This window comes from Plectrocnemia conspersa, unplaced genomic scaffold (assembly GCF_051122295.1).
Source record: "Plectrocnemia conspersa isolate PC_06_02 unplaced genomic scaffold, ASM5112229v1 ptg000004l, whole genome shotgun sequence".
Classification (NCBI taxonomy): domain Eukaryota; kingdom Metazoa; phylum Arthropoda; class Insecta; order Trichoptera; family Polycentropodidae; genus Plectrocnemia; species Plectrocnemia conspersa.
In genome coordinates this window covers 16695743-16721695 of record NW_028277168.1, presented here as the reverse complement: position 1 = coordinate 16721695, position 25953 = coordinate 16695743, and the positions used below count along the sequence as shown (strand labels likewise).

Here is a 25953-nt window from a genome sequence, read left to right as displayed (position 1 = left end):
GGGAGGCGAATCGTTGGAGTTTTTCAAAGGGAACCTGAAATAATGCCCGTCTTTTATTTCGTTTAATTGGCACTCGTGATACTCAGACAAGTTGGTCACTTACAAAATATATAATTTGAATGTCGAACTAGTGCTTTTATGATAATGTTATATTAGGTATTTTATTGTCATAATGTTAAACGCACTTTCGCGATTTATAATATTTTAAAATATTATCCACCCTTATACACACCTGTATCTAGCTATACACATATAAAGATGTTTACAGTGACTCTTTTTTTAAATTACTCTTTGTCAGATATTCTATACAAATATCTACACATGCAATTTATGCGAACGTCGTCTATATGTATATAGGTATAAATACACGGTTTTATGATTAGCATAAATAAAATCTTGACAGTCTTGTCACGAAAATGTTTGACGTGTCACGGTGACGCGTGTACCTTGCATCACTTTCGGGTCATCGTTGACCCGAAGATGACGCAATTGGAAGTTCTGTGTTGTGCTAATAATGCGATAGATTTTTCAGTATATGTATTATATTTCCTTTGCACTTTAGCATTCGACACGAAACAATACAATATAATATTAAGTTTTTAATAACCAAACGTTAATTTATATTAGTAGTGAACTGCATGGTATATATAATAATAATAAATACTATGCAATAAATCACGTCCACAGATTTTCTATTGTGCTTAACATAATTAATACCAATATCCTTGAATTTATTTTTATTAAATTTGATCTAATTTCATAAATTAAATAAATGTTTTAATATTAACTATTACCAGCAATATTTTAATTAAATATGTAATTTCCAATTTTTTGATAAATTGGTTTTGCAAGTGATTGTATCAAAACATAGTAATGTCATTGATCCCCGCCAGCATGATTTTTTTATCTGGTAGACACGTTTTGTTAAATTTAAATTTATTGCTTAACGAAAAAAATATACATTATGTTTTAGTTATTAGTTAACAAGTAGATTTATTTTACTCTGACTACAAATTTTATTAACTGAGATTAAAATATTATAAATCAGGAATTATCTATTTTTTTAGGTAAAACTTTATTAGATTAAAAGAACTCTCATCATAAAAATTAATGATTGTCTTTCTTATTTTTTTTTAATAAAATGAATGGAGTAGCATAAGCATATCACATTTTTAACCTATTTAATTTTTACTATTTAAACTATTTATATACATTAATAACTATTTAATTATTTTTTTTGATGCGTATCTCCATTAAAATAAAATATTGTCTGGAAAATTAAGAAGAGAAATTTTCATTACATAGTTAAGTTTTCCTCGTAAAAATAAAATAAAATTATATTTACGGAATTATATTTAACTCTGGTGTTTCACTACTTATTAGGTAGTTATTGATTGTGTTTATTCAGTTGTAATGCATTGGGAAAACGCCCAGTGGTGATATTTCAGTGTATACAAACCTGTAAACTATGATCCTAGTTATTTTGTTTGTTGTGTTATGCAGTGTGGTATATAAAAATGTTCTATCGGTGACTATGTAATTAAGTTCAAGTAAATTTGAATACATCGTAGTGACTCATAAATGATAACAAGTCAGGAAACACAGCACACGCGCGTCTGAAGTCCCGCGAACGGTGCCCGCGGACCTAGCGTTTCTTTTGAATCACTCTAACGTGCGAGATGGAAATGTCTAAGTTGCACAATGGTATATATAATGCAGAACAAAACCAAACTTGGCTCGATGCTCGAACTGATGAAACCGGTAATAAATCTAATTCTAAAAGTAACACCTATAGAAACTTTTTACTTTTAATATTGAATGACCAATAAATTTATACAAATTATATGAATAGCCTAGCGATTATATATGCTAGCGAACATTTGTAGGCTATAAATTTGTATGCGGTAAATTGCCGTGGCGGTAAACTGCTAACGATTAATTGCTGGCGGTGAATTGCGAGTGATAAATTTTCCGGGCCTTGTTTTCGATATAAGACATTTTTATTGAATATTTATTTTATTGGTAGGAGAGAGATGTTTTTAATATATTTTTTTACAAATAAAATCGTGATGAATAATTAAAATAAAATCATATTAGGTTGTGTATGTCTAATGGTTGTAGGCTATAATAATAGTTTTTTATTATTAAAATAGAGTCACTAATTTACTGATTTTTATTTCAGTCTGGCATCTCACTACTTACTAAGTATTTATTAATCATGTTTACCCCATTGTAACGCATTGGGATAATGACTCTTATGTTGCATTGGAAGACTTAAATAAATAATTACCAATACATTTGAGTCGGTGCCATTAAAAAATTATAAAGAATAATTTTTGTTCAAAAACTATATTTTCTATTCATGCTTAATGTATAATACATATAATGAACAATGCTTTGAAAATGTTATATTTTAGAAACTAATAAAAAATTTGTAACTAAAAACAGTATCTCATTGTAGTAAAAAAAGTCAACTAGAACGTTATTATCTGTCTATTCTCCTACTTTTTATTCAATTTAATATAATAATTTAAAAAAAAAATTTTTTTGGGGTATATAAATTAAAAATTAAACATAATAATTTAAAATTGACTAAAAATCGTTAATTATAAATTTTATAAAATCAGAATGATTATTATTCACTCATTAATTTAAATATATCTTCTTATTTTACTATTTTTTTGAGACTTAATTATATTGCTATTTTTAAAATCAAACTATACCGGTAGTAATAAATATCTGTCTTTTGTTGAATTTATAGATTTTATCTAGTTTTCTCCTAAAGTTTTTTTTCCATATTTTCTAAATATCACAATAATGAACTAGCCTTTTATAATTTTTATTGTATACTTGCTATGAATATTTCGCGACTTTCAACTGCGGCTTTAGAACGCCCTAGACTCTAGGGCGTTCTAAAGCCGCAGTTGAAAGTGTCGCGACTATCGCGACTCTCTAGGGCCTAGAGAGTCGCGATTGCGTCCCTTATTATTGCCCGTTGCGGCCAGGACTCTTGCAGGAGCCACCAGGTCTCTCAATGGAATACAATGATATTTTCAATAATAGTAATAGTAATTAAAGTTAATTCAAAGTTATATAAGTAAGATTCTATTAAGAATTTAAATGTTCTTAACTTAAAACCAAATGTTAAAATTGAATAGATATACAATCACTTAATTCATTAGCTCTTCATCAATTGATACATAGTTGTCTTATTTGAAAATAACTGTTCTACAAACACTCAATAGTAAATGCATACCTATGCAAAGTGCATCGCGTTGCAAAGTGAGTGTGTGTATGTCATGCATCGTCGCTTTATTCGCGAGTGCGAAAAAAACTCGAAACGTTCCGTGTTCACGCTCCGCATCAAAATGGCAATTATTAAAAAATTAGATAATGGAAAAAGTGGTAAATTCGCGGGGTGTGAAAAGAGAAATTGCTCATCGTTGCGAACTGCATCCCGCATTATGGCGGACTGCGTCGCGACGCAAGTCTTTTTAGTCCAATATAGTCCTTATGGTGATGTTGATAAGGATTCGCTTTGCGTACGGCCACAAAACGAGACGAGCGACGTCGAGCCTCTCCTCACAATTATATCTCGTGTTAATTAATGTTTTTAATTTATCATTTCGTTGAGGGCGCTTAAGACGTTCTGCGCCGCAAGCACGCGGATATTGTGGTGGACTTCAAAAGATTAAAAAAAAAATCTTTTCAGACGTATTCTTTTTCATTTTGCGCAAACGAGATTTTTTCTTCTCTAAACTTGTGTTTTATAATTAAACCCAATTATAAATTATGATTAGCGAGTGCTAATTAAACGTACAATGTACGTACAATACATACCTACGAGCTAATGAATAAAATATTTAAATTCTTGATAACTAATAATATTATATGTGAGTTGCCTTCATTAATAATAATACATTTAATTTGAAGGCTTGATAATTATTATTATATTTTATAATTAGCAGCAAACTTAGCTACAATATGTACCTTTATTATTAATATTATAAAATAATAATATATATGGTTATGTGGATAAAATATTTCTGTCATATTTTTAATGAAAACCCAAAAAATAATTATTCGTATTTATTATTTATTAAAAAAAACAATAGTCAAAGTTAGACTATATTATAAATCAGAAGTTACCAAAATATCGATCATTCGCGATATTTTCAATGGCTCTTGAATTGTTGGTATACGTGTATGAGAAAAAATCTGAATTTTTTGCACAATACATTTTTTTATAAGATGTTTATTCTTCTATAATAAATAAATTTGCTACATTTCTAAATATTTTCATGTTTCCAATTATATTTCAATACAATGCTTAGCAAATAAAAATAAAATATCAGTGATTATCATTTAAAAAAAAGCTTTTATAATTTTAATAAGAGAAAGAATAAACAGTGGGTTAAAGATTTTGGCGATAATTTCCGGATCACTGTAGTCTAAATCATCGGATAACTTTTTAATATAAGGTATTTGCTATATGGTTTTATATAAAATCACATTTATGTAAAACGTCGATATTTATATAGTCACATAAGGCTCAACAAAATATAGGTTAAAGTACTAATAATATGTTTAGCTTAAGATATTATACAATTTAAATTAATGCTTCTTATAAAGATGCACATTGTTCAGATCACCAGTGAAATTTCTGTAAAAATGTCAAAAAATACTCAAATTATTGACGAAATAAAATAAATATTTAAACTTTTATGTTCAAATATAATTCTTATTAGAATAACTATTACATCTCAACTCAAAAGTAACTTATGCTTATAACGAAATTGTTGGATATTTTTATTAGTCTCCGTAGTCTATTTTATTGGGTTATTGTGGGTTAGGCAAATATTTTACAGTTTTTTTCTGGTAAGAAAACATCATTTTTTTATAACCGTTGGTGGTTACAGTGGTTATTATATCTATCGTCGTTGATATATCTATGTCTTAGACATTTAGATATATAAATAAGCACACGCTTCCAAATGCAACGCTACAGATTATTATCTGTTTTACAAAATTATAATATTTTGTTGTTAAAACATAGCAAAATTTCACGCTACCTTTTTGTAAAAATAATTAGCTACATTTACCACCAGCAATTATAAAAAAGTTGCTTCTCCCAAATTATATTTAAATTATTAGATGAAATTTGTTAAATACTGATAAAGCATAACTGACTAATGTAAATCTTTAAATAAGCAATAATGTCAAATAAAATTGGAAACCACTGGTCTAAATAAGGTGAATAAATATCTACGTACAATTTTTTGAATTGGTTTTTAAAAAAAAAGCTTTTTTAATTTTTTTTAAATAATTAAAATTAAAATTTACTTAATTTTTATTTATATTTATCTAATAATAGTTTTTTTGCATGCAAAATATTATACCTAATCTTTTTATATTATATTCAATATTTCGAGTATTGAGAAAAACAGTATTTCTAGATTGCGGGATAACTTTTAAAAGTTAAGAATTCAACCTCAGATAAAAAGAAATGTGGGTTTTTCTCTCGAAAAGTTCCATCTTGTATTTATTTAAAATAATTGTAGTCGACTGGTATTTATTGGGCTAGTTATAAATATTTGATAATCTGTTTATTTAATATTTAATAATCGATGAATAAAACAGATTCCTATTTAACAGTATTTTTCTAATTACTTTATGTAATTAAAAATTAGTCGTTATTACTGGTTTTCGAGTCGGAGCTTACTAACCACATATTATTTATATTACTGACAGCTTAATTGTAAAGCCTTAACAATGTAATTTGTATTAATTTATTTATTTATATGAGTATATATATTTCAAACGCATGCATTTACGCTCATTATGCATATACATATGCTATTCTTATAACAAATGCGTGTAAAATTTTGTAAAATAAAATATAAAAGATGCGATTTATTTAATGAAATTTATTTAAAAAGATCGCAGTCCGTTAAGCCGCTCATTTTTCTGAAAATGAGATTAAAATCTCATTTTGTAAAATTAAAAATATTTTTTTCATTTTACTTTAACTCTTTTTTTCTTTCATATAATTGACGCGAAACCCGTGTCGACGCACTCGACCCGACGAAATCGAAAGCGCCACTCAAAAAACGGGATAAAACTAGCGTCATTGTGCGCGAGAATAGCAAATCCATACGAATACATAATGCTTTTCAGCGGTCCGTTGCGCAAGCGAGCGAAGCAACAGATGCCACCGCGGCCATTATCAACGATTCAAAGGTGTCGTTCGAAACAGGTGCCTCTTAGAGTTTCGCCCATTATAATGATCGATTAAAATTATTTTTAGCACCGTGAAGATTGTGCACGTATGTAGATAGAATATTGTGCACAATCGCACGTTGCAGCGAGCTAAATCAAAAGCGCGAACTCGGAAAAGTCAGGTGTGCGCGGCGCAGCTGTCGCGGAGGGGAATGTTTTCGTATTTTTCGTTATTTGCCCTTGAGCGGCGATTGGAGGGGGCGCGCCCCGCCTCTCATTTTCGATTGGTCGAGCGCGCGAGGCGAGCGACCGCGGGAGGGGAGAGCCGCAGCCGCGGCCGCCGCCGACTCACAACGAGTCGTCACTTCGAGGCGCGCGGTGGTGTCTATCGCGAACGCGAACTGCAGCTACGTTCTCGCGCATATGCCCGCGGGCCAGTGACCGGCGCCCTCCGCGGCCAAGTTCTCTTCGGTGCCCGCTCGACGCAATTCCGCCAAACTGTACGCGCCCAGGGAAGACGACATGCTGACGATGGAGACGGACCTGAAGGGCGGCAGCCTGCACGGAAACGTGCCGCCGCATCACGGCCTGCACCACTCGTACGGCTCTCTCGGCGCACTCGGAGGCATGATGGGACTGCAGCAGCACCAGCATCAATCGCTCCACGCGCCGCATTTGCACGGCCCCTCTCCGACCGGACCTTCGCCTCCGGCGCACATGCCCTCTCATCAACCGCAGCACCAACATCAACAGCACCAGTCTCACGCGCCCCCGCCCAATAACAACAACAGCACCAACAAAAATCAAAATTTGGATAGAGTGAAGCGACCCATGAACGCGTTCATGGTGTGGTCGCGCGGCCAGCGCAGGAAGATGGCATCGGACAACCCTAAAATGCACAATTCTGAAATATCCAAAAGGCTAGGAGCTCAATGGAAAGATTTGTCCGAGACGGAGAAGAGACCGTTCATAGACGAAGCGAAGAGACTCAGAGCCGTGCACATGAAGGAGCATCCGGATTATAAATACAGACCGCGCAGGAAAACTAAGACTCTGGCGAAAAAGCAGCAAGATAAGTACCCCCTCGGAGTCGGCGTCGGAGGTTTACTGTCATCGTCCGAGCAGAGAGCGCCGCCTTCTCAAGCCCCGGCGTCGTCGAGGGATATGTATCAGATGCCCAACGGATACATGCCGAACGGATATATGATGCACGAGCCTTCCGCGTATCAGCAGCAGGCCGGATACGGCTATCCTCGATACGATATGAGTCAGATGCAGCACGGATCGGTAAATTATATGAATTCGGGGTACGGGATGTACGGCAGCGGAGCGACGCCCGGTCAGGGTTCTCCTTACGTGCAGCAGCCGGGATCTCCGTACGGGCCTCAGGGTTCGCCGGGAGGATATGCGCTTCAAGGATCGTGCCAGTCGCACAGTCCCAGCGGGTCCAGCGCGAAATCTGAGCCGCTCTCCCCCGGGCCGCCCATGAAGCGCGAGTTCGTGGACGCGCACGCGTTACTGGGCGCGCACATGAAGCGAGAATACGGAGCGCCCGAAGGACTGTCGGCCATGAAGAGAGAATATGCGCCCCCGGAGATGAAGCGCGAGTTCGGCCAGCCCGACCTGAGTCACATCATCAACATGTATCATGTGCCGGAGCCCGAACAGCGCGCGCCGGCGCTTTACGCGCCTGAGCGTGCGCTGCCTCTCATGTGAGACGCGGCTTTTCCTTCGCAGGACATCGACATCCCGCCGCTCTGAACTGGACGCGGTCGTGCTAGTGCTCGCGCTCGCGCGGACCCCGGCTCGCGACGACCGGACTGAAGACTCTTCGTTAGTTCCACTTTTTCACCCCCGCGAACTTTGTATCTGTTGTAAATATTAGGATGTGCTAAGGTTTTATTTTACTTACGGAGTTCGATTAATTTTTATATAAAACTATGCGAATACATTATAAATATGCGTACATATGAATGAACCTATTATAAACCATGAGAATTGTACAATTTAACCATTGTTTCGGCCTGAGTGCACTCGTTTTGTAATTAATCTAATCACAAATTAGCGGTTATAGGCGTTAAGTTTACCGTATTGAATCGACGTTCGCGGATAATTTTCCCGATATTCAATTATTATTTTTTTAATCATATTTTTTTTAAGATAACGTTGTAAATATTTATCTGTAAAGACGCGATTCGCGGTAAATTTACGGTTCTGCGGAAAAGAGCCATTTAATCCCGTTGACGCCCGAGACCGACGGCCGGTGGCGACCGTTAAAACCTTTTTCGTTTTCGCTAAAATCTCTAGATAATGTTTCGATTTGCGAAGTGATTTTTTTTTGTTCAAACGTACCCTCGATCTCGGGCGTCAACGCGACGACTCTTATTTTTTTGAAGCGCGACAATCGTGTGTCATTTTATTTTTATTTTACATATAAATATATATAAATCGTTACTTTGTTGTTGTTAGTCGGCCGCTTGCGAGCGCGATTTGCGAAAATGGTTATAATTTAAATTATGATAAAGAAAACGATGGGCGGCGCAGTGCGGACGAACGAAATGTGTTTTGGCGCGCGTACAAACCAAAAAGATGAATATACGAACAACCCTTGTAAATATTATTGTAGTATGTAACGAATTAAATAGGACGTAAGCAAAAATTAAGACGTACGCGAACTGACTGCGACGGACGCTCGTTCGAACATTCCACTATGTATCTTCATTATCTCACTATATTGTACAAAGTTTAAAAAAAACAGTTTGCTATAAACGAGACGATAACAAAAATTATATGCGATTTTTTTCATTATAACAGTGAGTGTTGATAGTCAGTGAATAAAAATATATGAGATTTGAAGTTAAAAAGACGTGTTTTATATCAATGTGCCTCCTTATAATCAATCCTGAAGACCTTCTTCCTACGGTGGATCGTTCGTTGTCCAAAAATATTTTCAGGTAATAATAATAATTGATAAGCTAATCGGTAAATATATGTATTTAGTATTTAACAAAAAAAAATACCTATATGGTACATTTAAAATATTAATCTAAAAAAAGTAAATCTCCGCATAGTAAATTTCGGTCCTCTCAAATTGTCGTTTGATTATGCGTTATTTTTCCGCTTCTTCGATATGTTTATTATCATATTTATTGGCCATAATGGACGTTTATCGTTTCGGCCTTTTAAAACGAGACACATATCGCGTACGCGACGGATTATAAAGACGGTCATTGTGCTGATGATTCATTAGGTTTTTTATTTCCAATTGACATGTCGACAACTGTTTAATCAGCGTGTTTAAAAATCACAATATACATTAATCGAGGTCGTTTAATTTAGTTTGTATTAAAACAAACACGCTTTAGTGTGGTAAAATCTAGCGGCACGAGGGGTTGCGAAAAGATACCGCGTTGTTTATGGCACATTAATTTATTCCACCCCCTCAATGAAATCTGAAATATGTCTTTCTGTGTGCTGAAATCTGCTTTTAAATCCGTGATGGGGGCGCAGTTGCGTACGAAGCAATATTCGATGATCATTCGAGGAGATTAGCGCATCCAATCCCCTAAATTATGTGTAAGTATGCAAATAAAATAAAGTGTGTTAATTTTATTATTATAAAACTGTTATCGTTGTGTGTAAAAATTGTTTGTAATACATATTATTAATTAAATATAAAAATAAGTTTATGGTTTTTCAACATTTCATTTAAAAAAAAGTGATACAAATTAATTTATTATATATATGTATATAAGTTAAAAATAATTTATATACACAGAGTGGTCAAAAAACGGTTATGTAACTTGATTCTAATATTACATTACGACGCGGACTTAATTAAAAATATTTTAATAAATATTCATTGTTCCATTTAACAGTTATATTTATATATAAAAGTACAATAGAAAAATGTATTCGTAAATTATATAATTATTTATGAAATTTTTTTAACTTTAAATATAAAATATTTTTAGCATATTCAGAAGTGAAACAATATACGTTTGTAGATAAAAATATATTTATTATCTGTCCGTATCGATGTACAGTTAGCTGTACTATAAGCCAAATAAAGGGTTATGATAACTAAAGATTTAATCCCATTGATATTTTTAAAACGCCACTTTAGGGACCAGCCGATGGTATCAGGACAATTGCTATTAAAATACTTGGTGTATGATATTGTCTTATCGTGCCGTTAATCATCACTCACATGCTCGAATGTAATAAACGCGCGGGTAAGCGTGCAAACTATACTAATGTAGTTATTTTGACTTAAATCTATATTTTTAATAACTCATTTGAATAAGCTATATGCAAATCTTTATTCTAACCTGTGTATATGGGGTTGGTGGCATGTGACATAAGTTTAATATTAATGCATCGCATTTTATTGGGGTAAAACCGACCCCAATATATTACAAATTCCTACGATAACAAAACCGCTCTTGTGTTTTATTAAATATGATTTTGCCGTTGCTGTATTAATATTGTATATTTAACATCAATTGCAGTAGCGATACTATTTTTTATCACATTACAAATATTTACGCTAGATTTCTTATCCACTTTCTTTCTCTCTATTAATAGACTTAATATATATATAAACATCTGTAAAATACATATATTTCTATATATAATATATATATATATACAATAAAAATATTAGCGTTAAATCGAATTTCACACTTTTTAATTGTTTGATCTGCCGACGATTATCGATTTCATGTCCTGCATTGTTCTTGGTCATTGTGTGAGGATCTTTCTCGACTACCGGTATTCTTGAACTTCTTAAACGTACAAACAATTAAGTTTTAAAAAAGCAAACATGACGGTCTTTCTTTGATGTTTCTTTGTATACATTTTTAGGTGGATCCATATTATTTTATAATACAAGTAATATAATAAAATATTTAATATCATATACATTATAAATTATGGCAACATAATTTAGTTTTAAGTTATTATTAAAATAAATTCAATAATAATTGTCTACTATAGTTGATAAATAAAACTGCATAAAAAATACTAAACACATTTCTTATAAATTGTAAACCTATTATTTTTTAAAAACGGTACAATTTAAATAAAGATATCAGGTAAGTCCACATTTTCATAAAATAAAATTTACGTGCTGAATCAAATTAGCTAAAACTGTTGTAATAATAAAAATTATATGCTCAACTACTATAAATTATTAATAATAGTACAAAACTCATGATTAATCCAAATCAATTTTAAATGTAAACATTATGAAAATACACTACTTTTATACATGTTTATTACATATTTAAAAATACAGGTAAATACAAATTTAATATTATTTATAAGCTACTTCTTTTTAGTTTATAAAAATAAATTAAAAAGATAAAATAAGTATAATAATAATAATAATAACAAAATTAGATAAATTAAGAAAAAATACAATGTAAAAAAACTACATGGATTATTTAGTTTAATATTATAGTTATAATAACTATTATTTGACTAGGTACCTGGAGCTACTGTAAATTTAATGTATGATTCCAAAGCAAAAGTGCTCAACCTTTTAGATCTTCTGGGCCGCATTGCCGGATTAAAAATTGTCTAGGGCCACATAAATGATTAAATATATTTTAACCATATTACCAATGGCTCGATTACAACTTTACTTTTTACACACAAGTTAATAACATATTATTTTTAATATGAAAACTAAGCTAATGCAATAATATCTGGTTTAATAATGGAAATAGCGATTAAAAGTGTATTTTAAAGATGCTCGTTTAAATTTTTTGTAAAATAAAAGGTACTCTTTAAAATACACGTCATAAGTATTTTTCATTATTCTGTTATAAACTTATGAAAGACACTTGAATTAATAATTCTGTTTTCTAAAATTTTAAAGTCATGTAATAAAAAGCAGTTTAAGCCGCATATTTTTTGATTTTTACGTAGCTTTGTTGTCACAAAGGGAATTAATTTACTGTTCTTATTCTCAGATAGAAACAATTTTAGTCTAATTTTTAATGCCGACGCTATTTGAAGCATTCCATTCAATTCAATAACGGATTTTCGTTTTGGAGATTTCAATAAACAGTGATTTTCAAATTCAAGCGCATGTTTTCCTTTCATGTTCATGATTTAATCACTATTGCAATAAATTTCAGTGTATTATAGAGGATTCAGAAACATGAAATAAATGGTGATTTTTTTATAATTTAATTTAGTAATGACTACGTTTATCATATTGTCAAATTTTACTTTTTTATGCATAATGCAGTGATACTTCGTGAAAAGTAAATTTTGAGAACATTATTAATTTTGTATTTTGTGGGACAGATGCGGTTTGCAAAAACTTTAACTTTGATAGGACTAACTATTTTGCTATAAACCAAAATATTTTATCTTGTCAAAGTCAGTAATATTAGTGATTAATGGGTTAATATGCTCTTGCGTAATATTTTTTGGTCTGATTATGGCAATGTTCTTTAATAGATTAAAATATATTTTTTAAATGCATATTGTTATCGTCACCTTATTTTAAACGACTTTGCAAATAGAAAGAAATTAAATTAAAGTGTTACTTCAAAACGGAAAAGCGTATGTTATTATTAGTCTAATTATCAGTTTATACAGTAAATCTATATTTTTTTTATTAATAATGCGCTTCACTGTTGAATTTCAGATTTAAGGTCGCAATGATGGCAAGCCCTTTGGACATTTAAGCTTTTAATTCAGATGATGTATGACTAATTATTTGAAGCTTTCAAATAATTATAAAAATACTGAATATGTTCTTACGTATTTTTAATTGTTTATTAATATCTTAAGTTTTTTTTAAGCTAAACTATACCTTTGATACAAGTAACAGTATTATTTAAGCATTAACATAACATGAGGTATAAGCATTTATAAATATATTTTGATATTATAAGGTTACTCTGTAAGTATGAATAAATATATGTATAAATAAATACATAATATTTTTAATTTGTATACATTTTGCCTTTGCGGATAATATTACGCACATACTATGTGAGTTTTGGTTACAATATAAAAGTTTTACGCCGTGTTTAGTAATCGTTAACGAACGAAACGCCTTATAAAACGTTCGATTACAGAAAGCAATCAAAATTCTTGCTTTTCACGAGATAGAGAATAAAAAAGAAAGAGAAGGAAGGAAAAATAACAATAAAAATAATTTTATTGTCAAAGCATCAACAAAACCGGCATCATAAAACAAGCCCGAATTGCACCGGTCGATGATAACAAAGAGACCCCCCGACCTTAGGCGCCCGTTTTTGTTTATTTATGCAAGTTTTATTATAAATTAATCTATACCTAATAGATTGGTGGGATGGCGGCCATTATTTTAACAAATGTTCGCTTGGATTTCGTTTAAATAACGCGGCTGAGGTGTTAACGCTTCTGCCGCGCATATAAATGCCTGATTACTATGCAAAACGACACATAACACTAAGCGACCAAATACGACACAACTATTATAATAGCGGGCTAAATATTTAGGTTAATTTTTTTTACGCGTATGTTCTTCAAACATGCTTATTTACGATTAATTTAGCATGTTTATGCGCGCGTTATAATGTGACATTCGTAAAAATACATTGTGGCTATTTTTATTGCGAATAAATGTCATTAAAATCATAATAAAAAATAATTAAAAAATCGTTAAGAACCATTCGGTTAATTTATTGCAAAAATAACAACATAAATACATTTTAACAACAACTCAATTTCTGTTAAATTAACCTAAAATTAAATTAGAATTAAAATAACTAAAATAACTTAACAATATTAGGATATTTATATATTTCTCATTAAACATGAAATATTTAATACATAATTTATAAGCTCATTTTTTAATATAATAATTACATAACAACTTGTTTTTATTATTTCTTGATTTATTAAAGGGAAAAGGAATGCATAGGCATTTGAGTTTAATGGGAAAATATATTGTGAATTGTAGAGTATATTTGCTTTGTATACAGCAGTGCCAGACCTTGATCCTTTTTTTCACCATCCTAGGCAAAAATTATTTTTGTCGCATTTATATATTATTATTAATGCTACATCATTTTTTGCCTGCTCATTTTTGTAGGTATTTTAAAAAAGTATACACCTTATTTTATTTTTGTATATTCAAGTTTTGTCGCCTCCGGGCTAATGCTAAGTTTGCCTCTCTCCTGAGCATTGAACATTTAATTTTTTCCACAAAGATAAAATAATTTAATCATTTTAAAAGTGCGAACTTTGATCAAATATGGGTCAGTGAATTAACAAATATGATATAATCTAGTGCAGACTTCGTATCTGATTTTATTAAAAAAGTTTACTGAAAAAATCTTTACAGTTCATTTTATCATTCCTTTGCAAAAGTATTAATTCCTAGATGTTAATCCTTTCTCATTCATAAAATAGATTGTTTATTTTTATCAGTTAAAAATTATCATTTATAATAAAAATAAAATAACAACTATAATAAATCTATTCACACAATCACCATTAACATAATATAACGGATCGTAATGATATTCACTATTAGACTTTTTCAGTAGGTCAGTTAAAAATTACATGGTAGATCTATATGTAGACTTTTAAGATGCTGCTTTTAACTTTTAAACTAAAGTTTTACATTTTGTAGTGTTTAATTATAAATATATTTTATATGCCTTCGTAGTATAAAATAGTAAAACCAGAAATGAATGTATAGCCACAGTACTAATATTGTGGAAAGTTTTAATTTTTTGTATTTTAATCATTCTCAATATTTAAAGTTTTTTATTTGTTTGAAGCTCTTGTGCGGTGAATTTATTACGTAAACGCGACTCATGGTAAAATAAAATAATATAAAACTATTTTAAATTACTATATACATGCTTTTCATTAACTGTTAAATAATCCGAAAATATTCTATAGTCCATCCAAGATGTTAACGCTCATCATCGTTGTGTTGCATAAGGGTGCGTGTATTTTTATTATAAATTATTGTCATGTTGTGGTATTTTGTAATCAATAAAACAATTACTTTAATATTCTATTGCTATTTTTTTAGATATTATATTAAACAGATATTCAACCTGGAGAGTGATTCCAAAACTACTCTCATGTTTTTGAGTTAAATATGTATATAAATTAACAAAATAAGCAAGAAAGTGATATTTTACATTTTCCTCAACAAATTAAATTTAAAAAGGAAAAATTAATTGAACATGTAATTTCACATGGTCACGCTAAAATATTTCTCACCAATACTATATCGATGAGCGTTCACATCTTGGACGGACTATACATAGATTTATATAATATTTTAACAATAACATATTTGTGTAGTGTAATATCGAAATGCAGACAAACTATGGAGCAATGTGTGTTCCGCTTATTTTCCTCTGAGAGATGAGTTTAAGAGTAGAAAAGTTTAAACCATATAATTGTACTAGCGCCTGCCAGATAATTTATATTTTCTCTTGTAAAAATATATATCTACTAGTGAAAATGTATTCTGATATAATTTTACTGAAATGATATATTTAAAAAAATATTTTCGGGATAGATTCGAGACTTTTTTTCTAGATTTTCTTTGAGAAAAAACTACATGAAACTCAATGTATTATATCCTAATGTCAAATTACTGATGATACAATCTATAAAAACATTAAATTTATATAATTCAGCTGGTTGTTGATTTTTCGTTATTTCTCTGCTTCTTCGCTTACTGCTATCAATTTACAGTCGTTACAGACCTCTCATGTCTAATATTTTTACACGTTCAAAAAGCAATAAAGTCAACAATAATTTGCAAACAAATTTTAACACAAACAGAGTCGCGTCAAAAAAAACTACAATCTGTTCCTTTGAATAATAATGTTTATTGTTAAAGTGCTGCCTAGAAAGTAGGTGCTTTTGAAGGCAATGTTCCGCTCCTTTTATTTCTTGAATCTATAAAAATGGCTGAAGGAATTTATATCTGAAATACGACAGAACATACATCTCAAAAAACTGTAGTTTAGCCCCTTAAGGACAACGGAATTTGTCCCCTCTCGGCAGGCCTGGTTACATATATATATATTATGGTATAAATGAGATCGGCGGATGAAGCGCCGCATGTCGTTGTATTTCCGTCGTGGTCAAAGTGTTGCTTTCGCTGTTGTTACGTCAGTGTTACCACAGAGGCGCCTAGCTTGTGGCCAAATAAATCAGCGCTCCACAATAAATATGCATAATGTATATTTTTCACACCTCGTATATTATACAATGAAAATTCATTTCAAGTTGAGTTTTGCACTATAGCTTATATGGAATAATGGATTTTTAAATGGTAAAAATATTTTTTTTATTAACTGAATATATATATTACCAGAATATAAATTGCGTTTTATTATTTTTGTTTGGTATATTTTAGATATAAATAAAATTATCTTACATTTGTGCAAAAGCAATTTTAATAGGTATTAGTAGAGAGGAAATAAAAGTAATTGGGCATAGTAGGTATAAATTCATTGAATACAACACATAAATAATTTATAAGATGAAACATGATCCGGAACAAAATAAGAAATCACCAAACGACGCGTATAAATATTTGACAAAATAAATAAATTTATATAGCAAAACTAGATATGTAGATTGCGCAATGCATACTAATGTTGTTATAATGTGATTTTATACTTTTTTTATGCGTATATAAACTATACATATATCTCGACATATATAATTGGTTTAAAATAAAAGTCGCAATAAATAAAATAAATTATAGAATTTATATTTATTATAAAAAAGTCGTCGATAAATTCCTCTGCATTAATTTATTCGTTTTTAGGCTTTATAATCAAATCATCAGAGCCATTGAATCAATTGATGCACCGTTATCAGTTATCACTCTATAAATACTGTCTATTAATTTAAATAACATACACGTGTTAATAAAACTTTCAATATAGAACTATTCGAAATGATTAACATGACAAATTATGGAATTAATGGCTTGTGTAGGAATTCAGTGGTTTTTTGCCAATAGATCCAAAAAGTGTTTAGGCATATTAATTCGTTTAAATTGAATTATTGCCTCTGCCATACTACGAGATTACTCATCCGAGACGATTGAAGACGCCGACTGTGCAACAAAAGGCATTTTTGCTACTGTTTTATTGACCATCAGTCGTGCCACAATATGTCTGTATATGTGTGCTCATACAAAAGAAAGACTGTTTGTTTATTTTTTTGTTCTCTACTGAAATCGAATATTTATTGAATAATAATCGGTGCACATTATTTTCGGTGTCAAAATTCGTGTGTCCACGCGGGGGGGCCCACACTCTGAGATTCTCCGAGAGATTCTGCTTCTTGTGGACCACGTATTTATCACGTGAATTATATAAAACAACTCGAATCCTACGCATAGTTGTATAAACAAATCGACGTCAGAGGAGAAGAAAAATAAATAAGATGACAATAATAAACCCCCAAACGCGAACAGAAGCCTTTTTCAGTACTTATAAGGTATAATATAATATAATAAAAAATGATAAAAGGGTGTGTTTTAAATATAAATTGTTATAATTAACTTGTGTGCGTCAATGCTGATTTATAAACACATTTATAATTACATAAACGATTATATAAAAAATATTAATAGCACGGTAATGGATGAACGGTTATATTATGTATTTTGATAACTATAGTTATTTTGCCATTTATTTATTTAATTTTATGTCAGAAGCTCAATAGCAAATTTATTAAATAATTAACAGTTCAGGCAATATATCATATAAGTTTATCTTATACCTAAAACATATTATGTTAATAAGTTATACGCAAATATTTTAATGCGTTTTTTATTTTAATTCACGTGACAATATTTGTGTGTTTATTAAAATTACATTTATTTATTTTGTATGATAATATTTCCTTGTAAATTACATGAAGTGATAAAAATATCAAAAATTTGAATTTATTATTGCTTAATCTTCGATATTGATTTTATATTTATTTTATAATAAATATATATTTTACATCATTGTCTTTTATAAAAATAGCAGTTTATTTTTCGTACCTTAATGCCTTCTTAATTAAGTTTTTAATACATTTGACTTTTTATAAAACAGTAAATTAGACGAAAAAAATATTGAATGCAGAAATTCGATATCTATATAGGAAAAATATTCGTAAAGTAAAGATTTGTATCTTTAATAATATAAAAACCATATTTTTAATTGCTTGTCAGCAATTAAGGATTTTGTGTCAATAAAAACCCGTAATTAATTTACAGTAATACCCAAGACTCGAGACTTTCTGAATATCTACTGAAAAAGTAGTCTGAAATAAACACAAATTTATTACTAGAAACGCTTGCAGTGCTGAAATCTAAAATCGAATAAAACAACTCTTTCATTTAATCAATTTTTACAAAAATCTATTATTAGGTGATCCCGAAATAAATCTCGTTTTTTTAATAAAATAAAAAATGTAATGCTTGTTTTTATTTTAATAATTAAAAATATAGCTACAACCTTCTATTTATTGGTAATTTTTTTAATTTCATAAGCATAATATGTGAAGTCTTTGCTGTATTATATTCTGATAGTCCTCTTTTCAGATCGTCTGCATTTTTTTCATCTAGGAAGTCGAAAGCTGCAAAGTCTAAAAAATAATGTGGATAAGATAGAACTTTCCAGACAAGTTCATTGATGTTATCAAAAGTCAATTTCGCTACATGGTGACGCATTATCGTATTTTAGAACTATTCGACTTTTGTTGACAAGTGCAGGCCATTTTTACTTCCTTGTGCACAAATATCTGCTTGTGCACAAATATTACAATATAAGCTTGCTCTTATTTTTTTGGCCAGATTTTAAGAGTATCGTAATGCACAATTTCTTTGTAATCCCACCATACACTCAAAATATTTGTTTTTACAGTGAGTCAGGGTTTTGAGGTAGGTTTTGCTGCTTAACTTTTAGATACCACCCATTTCACATTTACGGTTATTATATGATTGAGAAAAGGCAACCAGCTTTAAGATCCAGAAGCTCCTGAGATATGTAAATACGACTTGCTTTTTTCGCTCAATTCGTGTAGAGCCCAGCCCATACACCTTGTTTCCAAACCTTCCAAACCTTCTTGTACTGCTTGCCCAGGTTTAGTTTCTCGCCCAGTTGATTGATAGTTTGAGTAAGATTTGCTTCTATTTCTGCAACCAGGACATCATCGTCTATATTTGCTGCTTCCCACATACATGACTATACTTGATATCGTAATTTTTCATATTTTTTTTAACCATTTGTGACATTAACGAATATCTAATGATATTCGTTAATGTCCATGATAAATAGTAGTACATAGTAAATATATAATTTATGTTTTTTTAGTTGTTATAAATAATAAATAAATGTTACAAAAAAAAAATATTTATGTTTTTTACACACATATTTACATATAAATATAATTTCCGATAAGCCTACGAAAGTCGATTTCTGGGAATTCCCGCGATTTGATTTTTTGTCTCGCTTCCTGGGTCTTCAAAAAAAAACCGAGACTTCAGCATCACTATCAGTAATAGCGTTTTCACTAGGATTCCTTAGTCGTAGCAATATTGTACTTACAGTAAGGACTGTGTCAAGTGATTTGTTTATGGCAAAATATTTCGGGAATTCCTTCCTTTATCAGTGATTAGCTTGTTTTTATATGCAATCTAATATTTTGATCGCATATCGCAGCTATCAATTTCTCGTTTATTTTATATTCACGGTCGTGTAAATATCACTTGGCATATCCAACTGTCGACTCGCGTACCCCCAGTTCAGAAACCACTGCCTTATAAACAGTTACTGAGATTATATGCGAGATTTTTATGGCATTGGAATCACGGTGTTCGTGGTTACTATATTGAAAATTAAGTAATGTAAAGTTCAAAGATATATTAGTCAATACCATCATTAATATGGATTAACAATAAAACAAGAAGCGACTTAAATACCATTGACAAATAAAAAAGGTATAGCCTGTACTGAATAGGTACATATATAGATTTATTTTGTATGCGCGTTTTTAAAAATCAGTGCTTAAAAATATTTTTTTTAAATAGAAACCAAGTCAATCTTCACGCCGACAGTGTAAAAACAGGATAAGTGGTGACCGTTTCGCAGTTCACGATCAGCAGCGGTGTCTCCTGTTGAAAAAGGCATGATTATCGATAATTTATACCACATTCCGAACGCTCGCTGTATGAAATACTGGTGACATCTTATTTATGATGACATCCGGCCGGGCCAGATTTGAATATTGAAATTGAAGAGAGTCTATGGATTTGACCTGTGACCCCACCAGATAAAAACTGTTAAAAAACGACCCGGCAATGGCGATAATTTTAGACCGAGATGTTTAGATAGCGCCAAGAAATTTAAGTAAGCCTCAAAGAGGTCAATGTATGCCAACCTTTCGATATACGAGAACACATTTTTCAAATGGAAAATTACGATTCATGCGTCAACAATCCAGTTTATGCATATGTACATACATATACCATTTTAAACTATAAGCTGAAAATAAAACAATTATATTTTTATTCTTCTCGAAAGTAAGAGTGGAATTGTATTTTTTGCGACACATCTGTCGAAATGCAAGGAAGACATTTCAAAAGCGGCTCTTAAAAACTGCATATATTATAATACGTCATAATTAATGGATTCTTCATAATTATGTTGTAAATAAAAAATGCAAAAGGTGTAAAATAAGCTACACTTAGATTAGTAAGCTTATTATATAAACGCTGTAATTTATTCATTGGTCATAATGTGTTTTTTTCTAATCCTGCTCACGGAATATAAGTAATCATGTATAAAATAATAAAACATGTAATATATCAATCACGATTAACAATTAAGACATTGTTTTGATTTACCATATTTTAATATCCGTACACCAGTATAAATTAAAGATGTTTTTAGTAATATAGAAAATTTGTGTCAATGGTGAGCTTGCATTTACGATTGTAATGGTTGATTTATCGCCACTTTAAGGCAATAAATATTTGTGTTAATTGATTTTTATTGCGTGTATTTTTTATTGTACCCTCTTATGCTTCGATTACATAATGTATGCTATTTATGAGACTGAATTATTTATTGGCTTTGGAATATCTAATCAGTTAATCAATCACTTAGAGCGTTTTAAGTTCAACATTATTGTCAACGCAGAATCTGCATAATGACACCATAGTACCTACATACAAACTGAAGTATATGATCACCCATCGGGATGATGAAATTTCAGACCGTTACTGAGGTCAAATTACAAGAGGAGAACACAGGATGCCCGTATGTCAGTATCGGTGGAATGGATTATATTTTAAAACCATTTATGCGATATTTTTTTTTGATATACGATTTGAATTAAAATACCTAAATTATTTATATCAATATAAAAAGGAGAGCGCAAAAAATAGTAATCTCTGCTCACCGTCGCTGTTGCAGTGGGCTGCGACGGCGACGGCATGATTTTATTGCTTTTTACGTGGATTTTTGACAATTATTTTTTGGGCTCTTCTACTGGAAAAAAATCGGTTTAAATGTACTTATTGTTTTGCTGCTCCTTTAAGCCATATAATACGGTCTTTCCGTCAGATCATCTTTGCAAACAGAAAACAACGCTAACTTCTGTAATGACTTTTTTAATAATAAACGGTTCTTAAGATAGTTATCTATGGCGTATATTCCGATGCAATGTTCCGGAATCAATCTGCATTCAGACATTATTTACGCATGCAATTTGTTTAAGCATCACATTTTAATTAAGCTGCATTAATCAACAATTAAAATTCTTAACACATAACACCATCAATTTGGTAAACGGTCGTTCCGGCCGGGTGTGTGTGACATGTCGCCGCGGCGAGAACGAGACGTATCGTTTGAGTTATTGGCATAATTTACACACACGGACAGATTAAATTGTTTCGTATAGTTGTCGCATAATTTTGTATCGTATTAGCATTTTTCCGAGTGTGTCTTCTCCGTGTGAATTTATGTTATTGGTAGCGATGACGAAACCGAACGAAAACCGGTCGTGGCACACTTGCGACACGGTCACGGGACACCGGCGCGTCACGCCCTGGAGAAGCCAGCATCCTGCCACCGAACACCGACCGGTTCCTATTGTGATATATTGCTTTACAAGAACATGACACCAGGAGACACGCGTGGATCATGACCACCGCTGACCGAACATATTCACGGACCCATCCGCGGAGCCTCCAGAGTGGTAGTGCCTCGGCCGATCGGAGAGATCTGGTCCTTCTCTGGCTAGACAGCTTGGCTCCTCGTTCAACGTATGGAGTCATCCACCGAGGAAGAGAACAATGTTTGACCTCGTGACCCTTTATTATAAAGATAAACCATTTTTTCATACCGGCAATTATCGGTTTATTTGATTATATTATATCTTGATCTACGATTTTCAAAATCTGGCAGTCATGCACTATCTCAAGATACTATACATATGTATATAACTCAGCTAGGACGGGTTCAAAGAATAATGTTTAAGGAATATATCAGAAAAATTGACGCAAATTCAGAAGTATAAAGCATTGAGAATATAAAGGGCGAACACAAAAAATACTTACTTAGAAACAAGCTATTACAAAGTGCTATAAAATATTATTGATAAAATATTAATGACATAACTCATTAGTTAGTGCTGTTGGGTGAATGACTTATGTAAGATCACTGTTTTTTTGTTGAGTTTAAATTCTTTTCTTATGAATTTTTAGTAATTTTTTTATATCTTTTGTTTATTTTTCTTCAAATTAAGCACTTTTACTTTTGAAAATAGTGGATTTCCATATGAAACATGAAATTCTTTAGTTCATAAAATGCTCATACTTTCATCATTACGTTTTCTTAATCGTAATTCATAGTATTTTTTCTTACAACGTGCAAAAATATGTCGTTTTATAATTTAAATTTAAATTTTCTGTTTTTTTTTTTTATAAAATGTTTGCTAGACTCTTAATGTATTTTATTATTTTTGCCCAATAAAAACTTATGCCTTTTTAAAATCGCACTTAATTAAATATAGGCTTAAAAAAATAATTAAAATAGCAAAACCCATTTTTGCATTCTAAAAATACTACTCAAACAGTTGTAAATCTGAATAACTAGTATTAAAACCTATTAAAGAGTAATCTTGTAGTCTACTCAAAATTCATGTTCTTCGCTCTTGAGTGTGTCAAAACAAGTTGACAGCATCAAATTAAAATCGGTGATATTGTAATTTAATATACATAAGGATGTTCATATGTATAAAAATTAATTTAGGAGAATTTATAATATGCATGATTTATAATAGGAAGAACAATTAATGAGTTATTTTCTACGAATTATTGCAAAATGTATTTATTGTGATTAAAACAGCGTGCTAGGAACAATGAACTTTATACCATACAATATATATATACATATCTAAAAATGTATCATTGATAACGCATGCAAATAAAACATTTTTAACTGCTTTGCAATTACTTATTGCAAGTTCAATATGCAGTTATTTGTTTGCGTATGATAATCAATGTTGATGAACAAGAACAAATATATAAAATTACTGAATAAATTGTCAAGATTTTCTAGCATTATTGATAGACGTTAACGCAATTACTGAGTTTGATTGGTGTCCTGGAAGCGAGTTTAGAGGTGTGATAACGGTGCAGCAACAATGCGGACGATATCATTAGATGAGTCAGCAGAAGTGGCGGGTTCGAATGCAGCAAGTTGCAGCTGCAGAGTGACTGGATAGATAGGTTTAGTATGTGAGGCAGAAATGTTCAGGTGATCGCTCATTAAAGCAATTAACACCGCATATTTCATCACCTATAATTCAAAACCGCCGCGCTGATGGAAGTGCACTATCTGCAAGTAGTCGTTAGAATTATTTGCTGAAATCTTACAAAGAAGACGTTAGCGGTGAAATTGTGCTACGAAGTGTCGCAACCGACAGTAGACGATGTTTTGCGACAGTAAATAATTGGAAAAGTATTATGCAATATTTAAATATATTTTTTTTATATATAATAGACATACATATATGTGTATGTTACAGTTAATATATATTTTCACTGACGTTTCGGTGAAACCATTTATAAATATATTTTCATTGGTAGATATATATATTTATACTAGCGAAAAAAAGAACGTAACTGATATAATCATAGAGGTAGTTCCTCTCATGAGCTGATATCAAACTGTCTGGTTGATATCAGAAAAAGAGTGTCCTTAGTTGGTCTGTAGTAGCATCGATCCTAGAGCCAGAATTATCCGTTGGCGTTGACGTCTCAAAATGTGTCATTTTGAAGTCAGTGAGTAGATTGTTACAGATGTCTCTCGAGGTCGGTCGACAAGAAGAGTAATCTCTCATAGACCAACTGGTAATTGATTTTGTACGAAAAATTCAAACCATTATATAGTGGACTTTCTTTGAAAATAGTAATATAAACCGTCGTGCGTATACTCCGTAGAGTAGTATGAATACGGCGTTCTTATAGACAGCTGCTAGGTTCGTGTGCATTGTTTGTACAAGTCGTAACTGGTGCTGTGTATGAATCGCTACAAACACATCGTTTGCGAAACATGTAAAATTAAATGGTAGGTATACATCGAGTCCCGTAGTTCTTAGGGATATTAACTTAAATCATTCTCAGTGTATATTGCAATGCCGAGTGTGTGCGGAACAAAATATATATTTGCAAAAGTTTGTACATGTGCAAATTCTATAGCGTTTCATTTTACAAAGGGAGCTGTTTTAAACAATATCAAAATGTTAAAAACATAAATTAGTAATTATTTTGTCAGTTACTAATACACAAATAAAAATATACATCTACTGGTGAAAATGTATTCTGATATGATTTTACTGAAATTACATATTTTAAAAAATATTTTCAGGACAGATTCGTGACTGGTTTTTCTAGATTTTCTTTTTAGAATTATTTATTTATTTTTCTGCATTAAATCCAGTTGTCAAATTACTGATAATACAATCTATAAAAACTGCTGTTGTTGATTTTTCGTTATTTATTAGGTATTCGATTTGAATTTTCAGATCGAATACTTAATGATTTTTCTCGATCTATGATTTTTTTTTCATATTATTATTACCCTTAAAATATCTAGCTATTAAATAATATATTTATTAAAAATCCACGCCTTCGAGATATGTAGGTTTAAAGAAGATAATATGATCAATATGTTAAACATTGAAGAGAATATACTGTAGAAAATATGTATTTAAGGGATTATTTGGTTATATTGACACATATGGAGACAAAAATATATTTAGAACCACTAGTTGTATAGATCAGTAATGAATAAAATTACAAAGTAGAAAAACTGAAATCCAATGAATAAATTAAAACCAATACTTTAATTATTTTGTACCTTATGTTATCGTGTCGATAATATTATGTTTTATGAAATATTATCTTTGCTGAATATACTCTGATTATGTCATCACCGCACATAAATCGTAACACAGGAAAATATCACCCTCATTCAATTGCATATTTCACCCCCATCGACGCGGCTCGCATGAATAATGCATCTCAAATCATTTTTACACTTAAGTTATTATCTAGCTATTTTTTCGTGTCAGTATAGGAAGAGATTTAACCACCCCCGTAAAATGAAAACGATTTTTTGTCTAATCTCTCGATTTGGGCTCGCGATACGAAAAAATCACGCAATCTTTTCA

The 25953-nt window shown here is 31.2% G+C and overlaps 1 protein-coding gene and 1 long non-coding RNA gene across 6 annotated transcripts in view; both read left to right on the top strand.

The window, feature by feature from the left end:
- Positions 1 to 25953, top strand: part of LOC148236060 (uncharacterized) — a 533956-nt gene that overhangs the window by 362000 nt on the left and 146003 nt on the right. The window contains exon 1 of one of the 5 annotated variants that reach the window (XR_015809457.1): positions 24736 to 24848. The exons of the other annotated variants lie outside the window; for them this stretch is intronic. This is a non-coding gene — a long non-coding RNA (uncharacterized LOC148236060). Of the gene's footprint in view, positions 1 to 24735; positions 24849 to 25953 lie in introns of those variants that run through there. 5 annotated transcript variants of the gene reach the window in all.
- On the top strand, positions 5574 to 9083 carry SoxN (SRY-box transcription factor soxNeuro). Its single transcript, XM_088185176.1, has one exon. The coding sequence runs from the start codon at positions 6742 to 6744 to the stop codon at positions 7933 to 7935; it is 1194 nt and encodes a 397-aa protein (XP_088041302.1). The 5' UTR covers positions 5574 to 6741; the 3' UTR covers positions 7936 to 9083.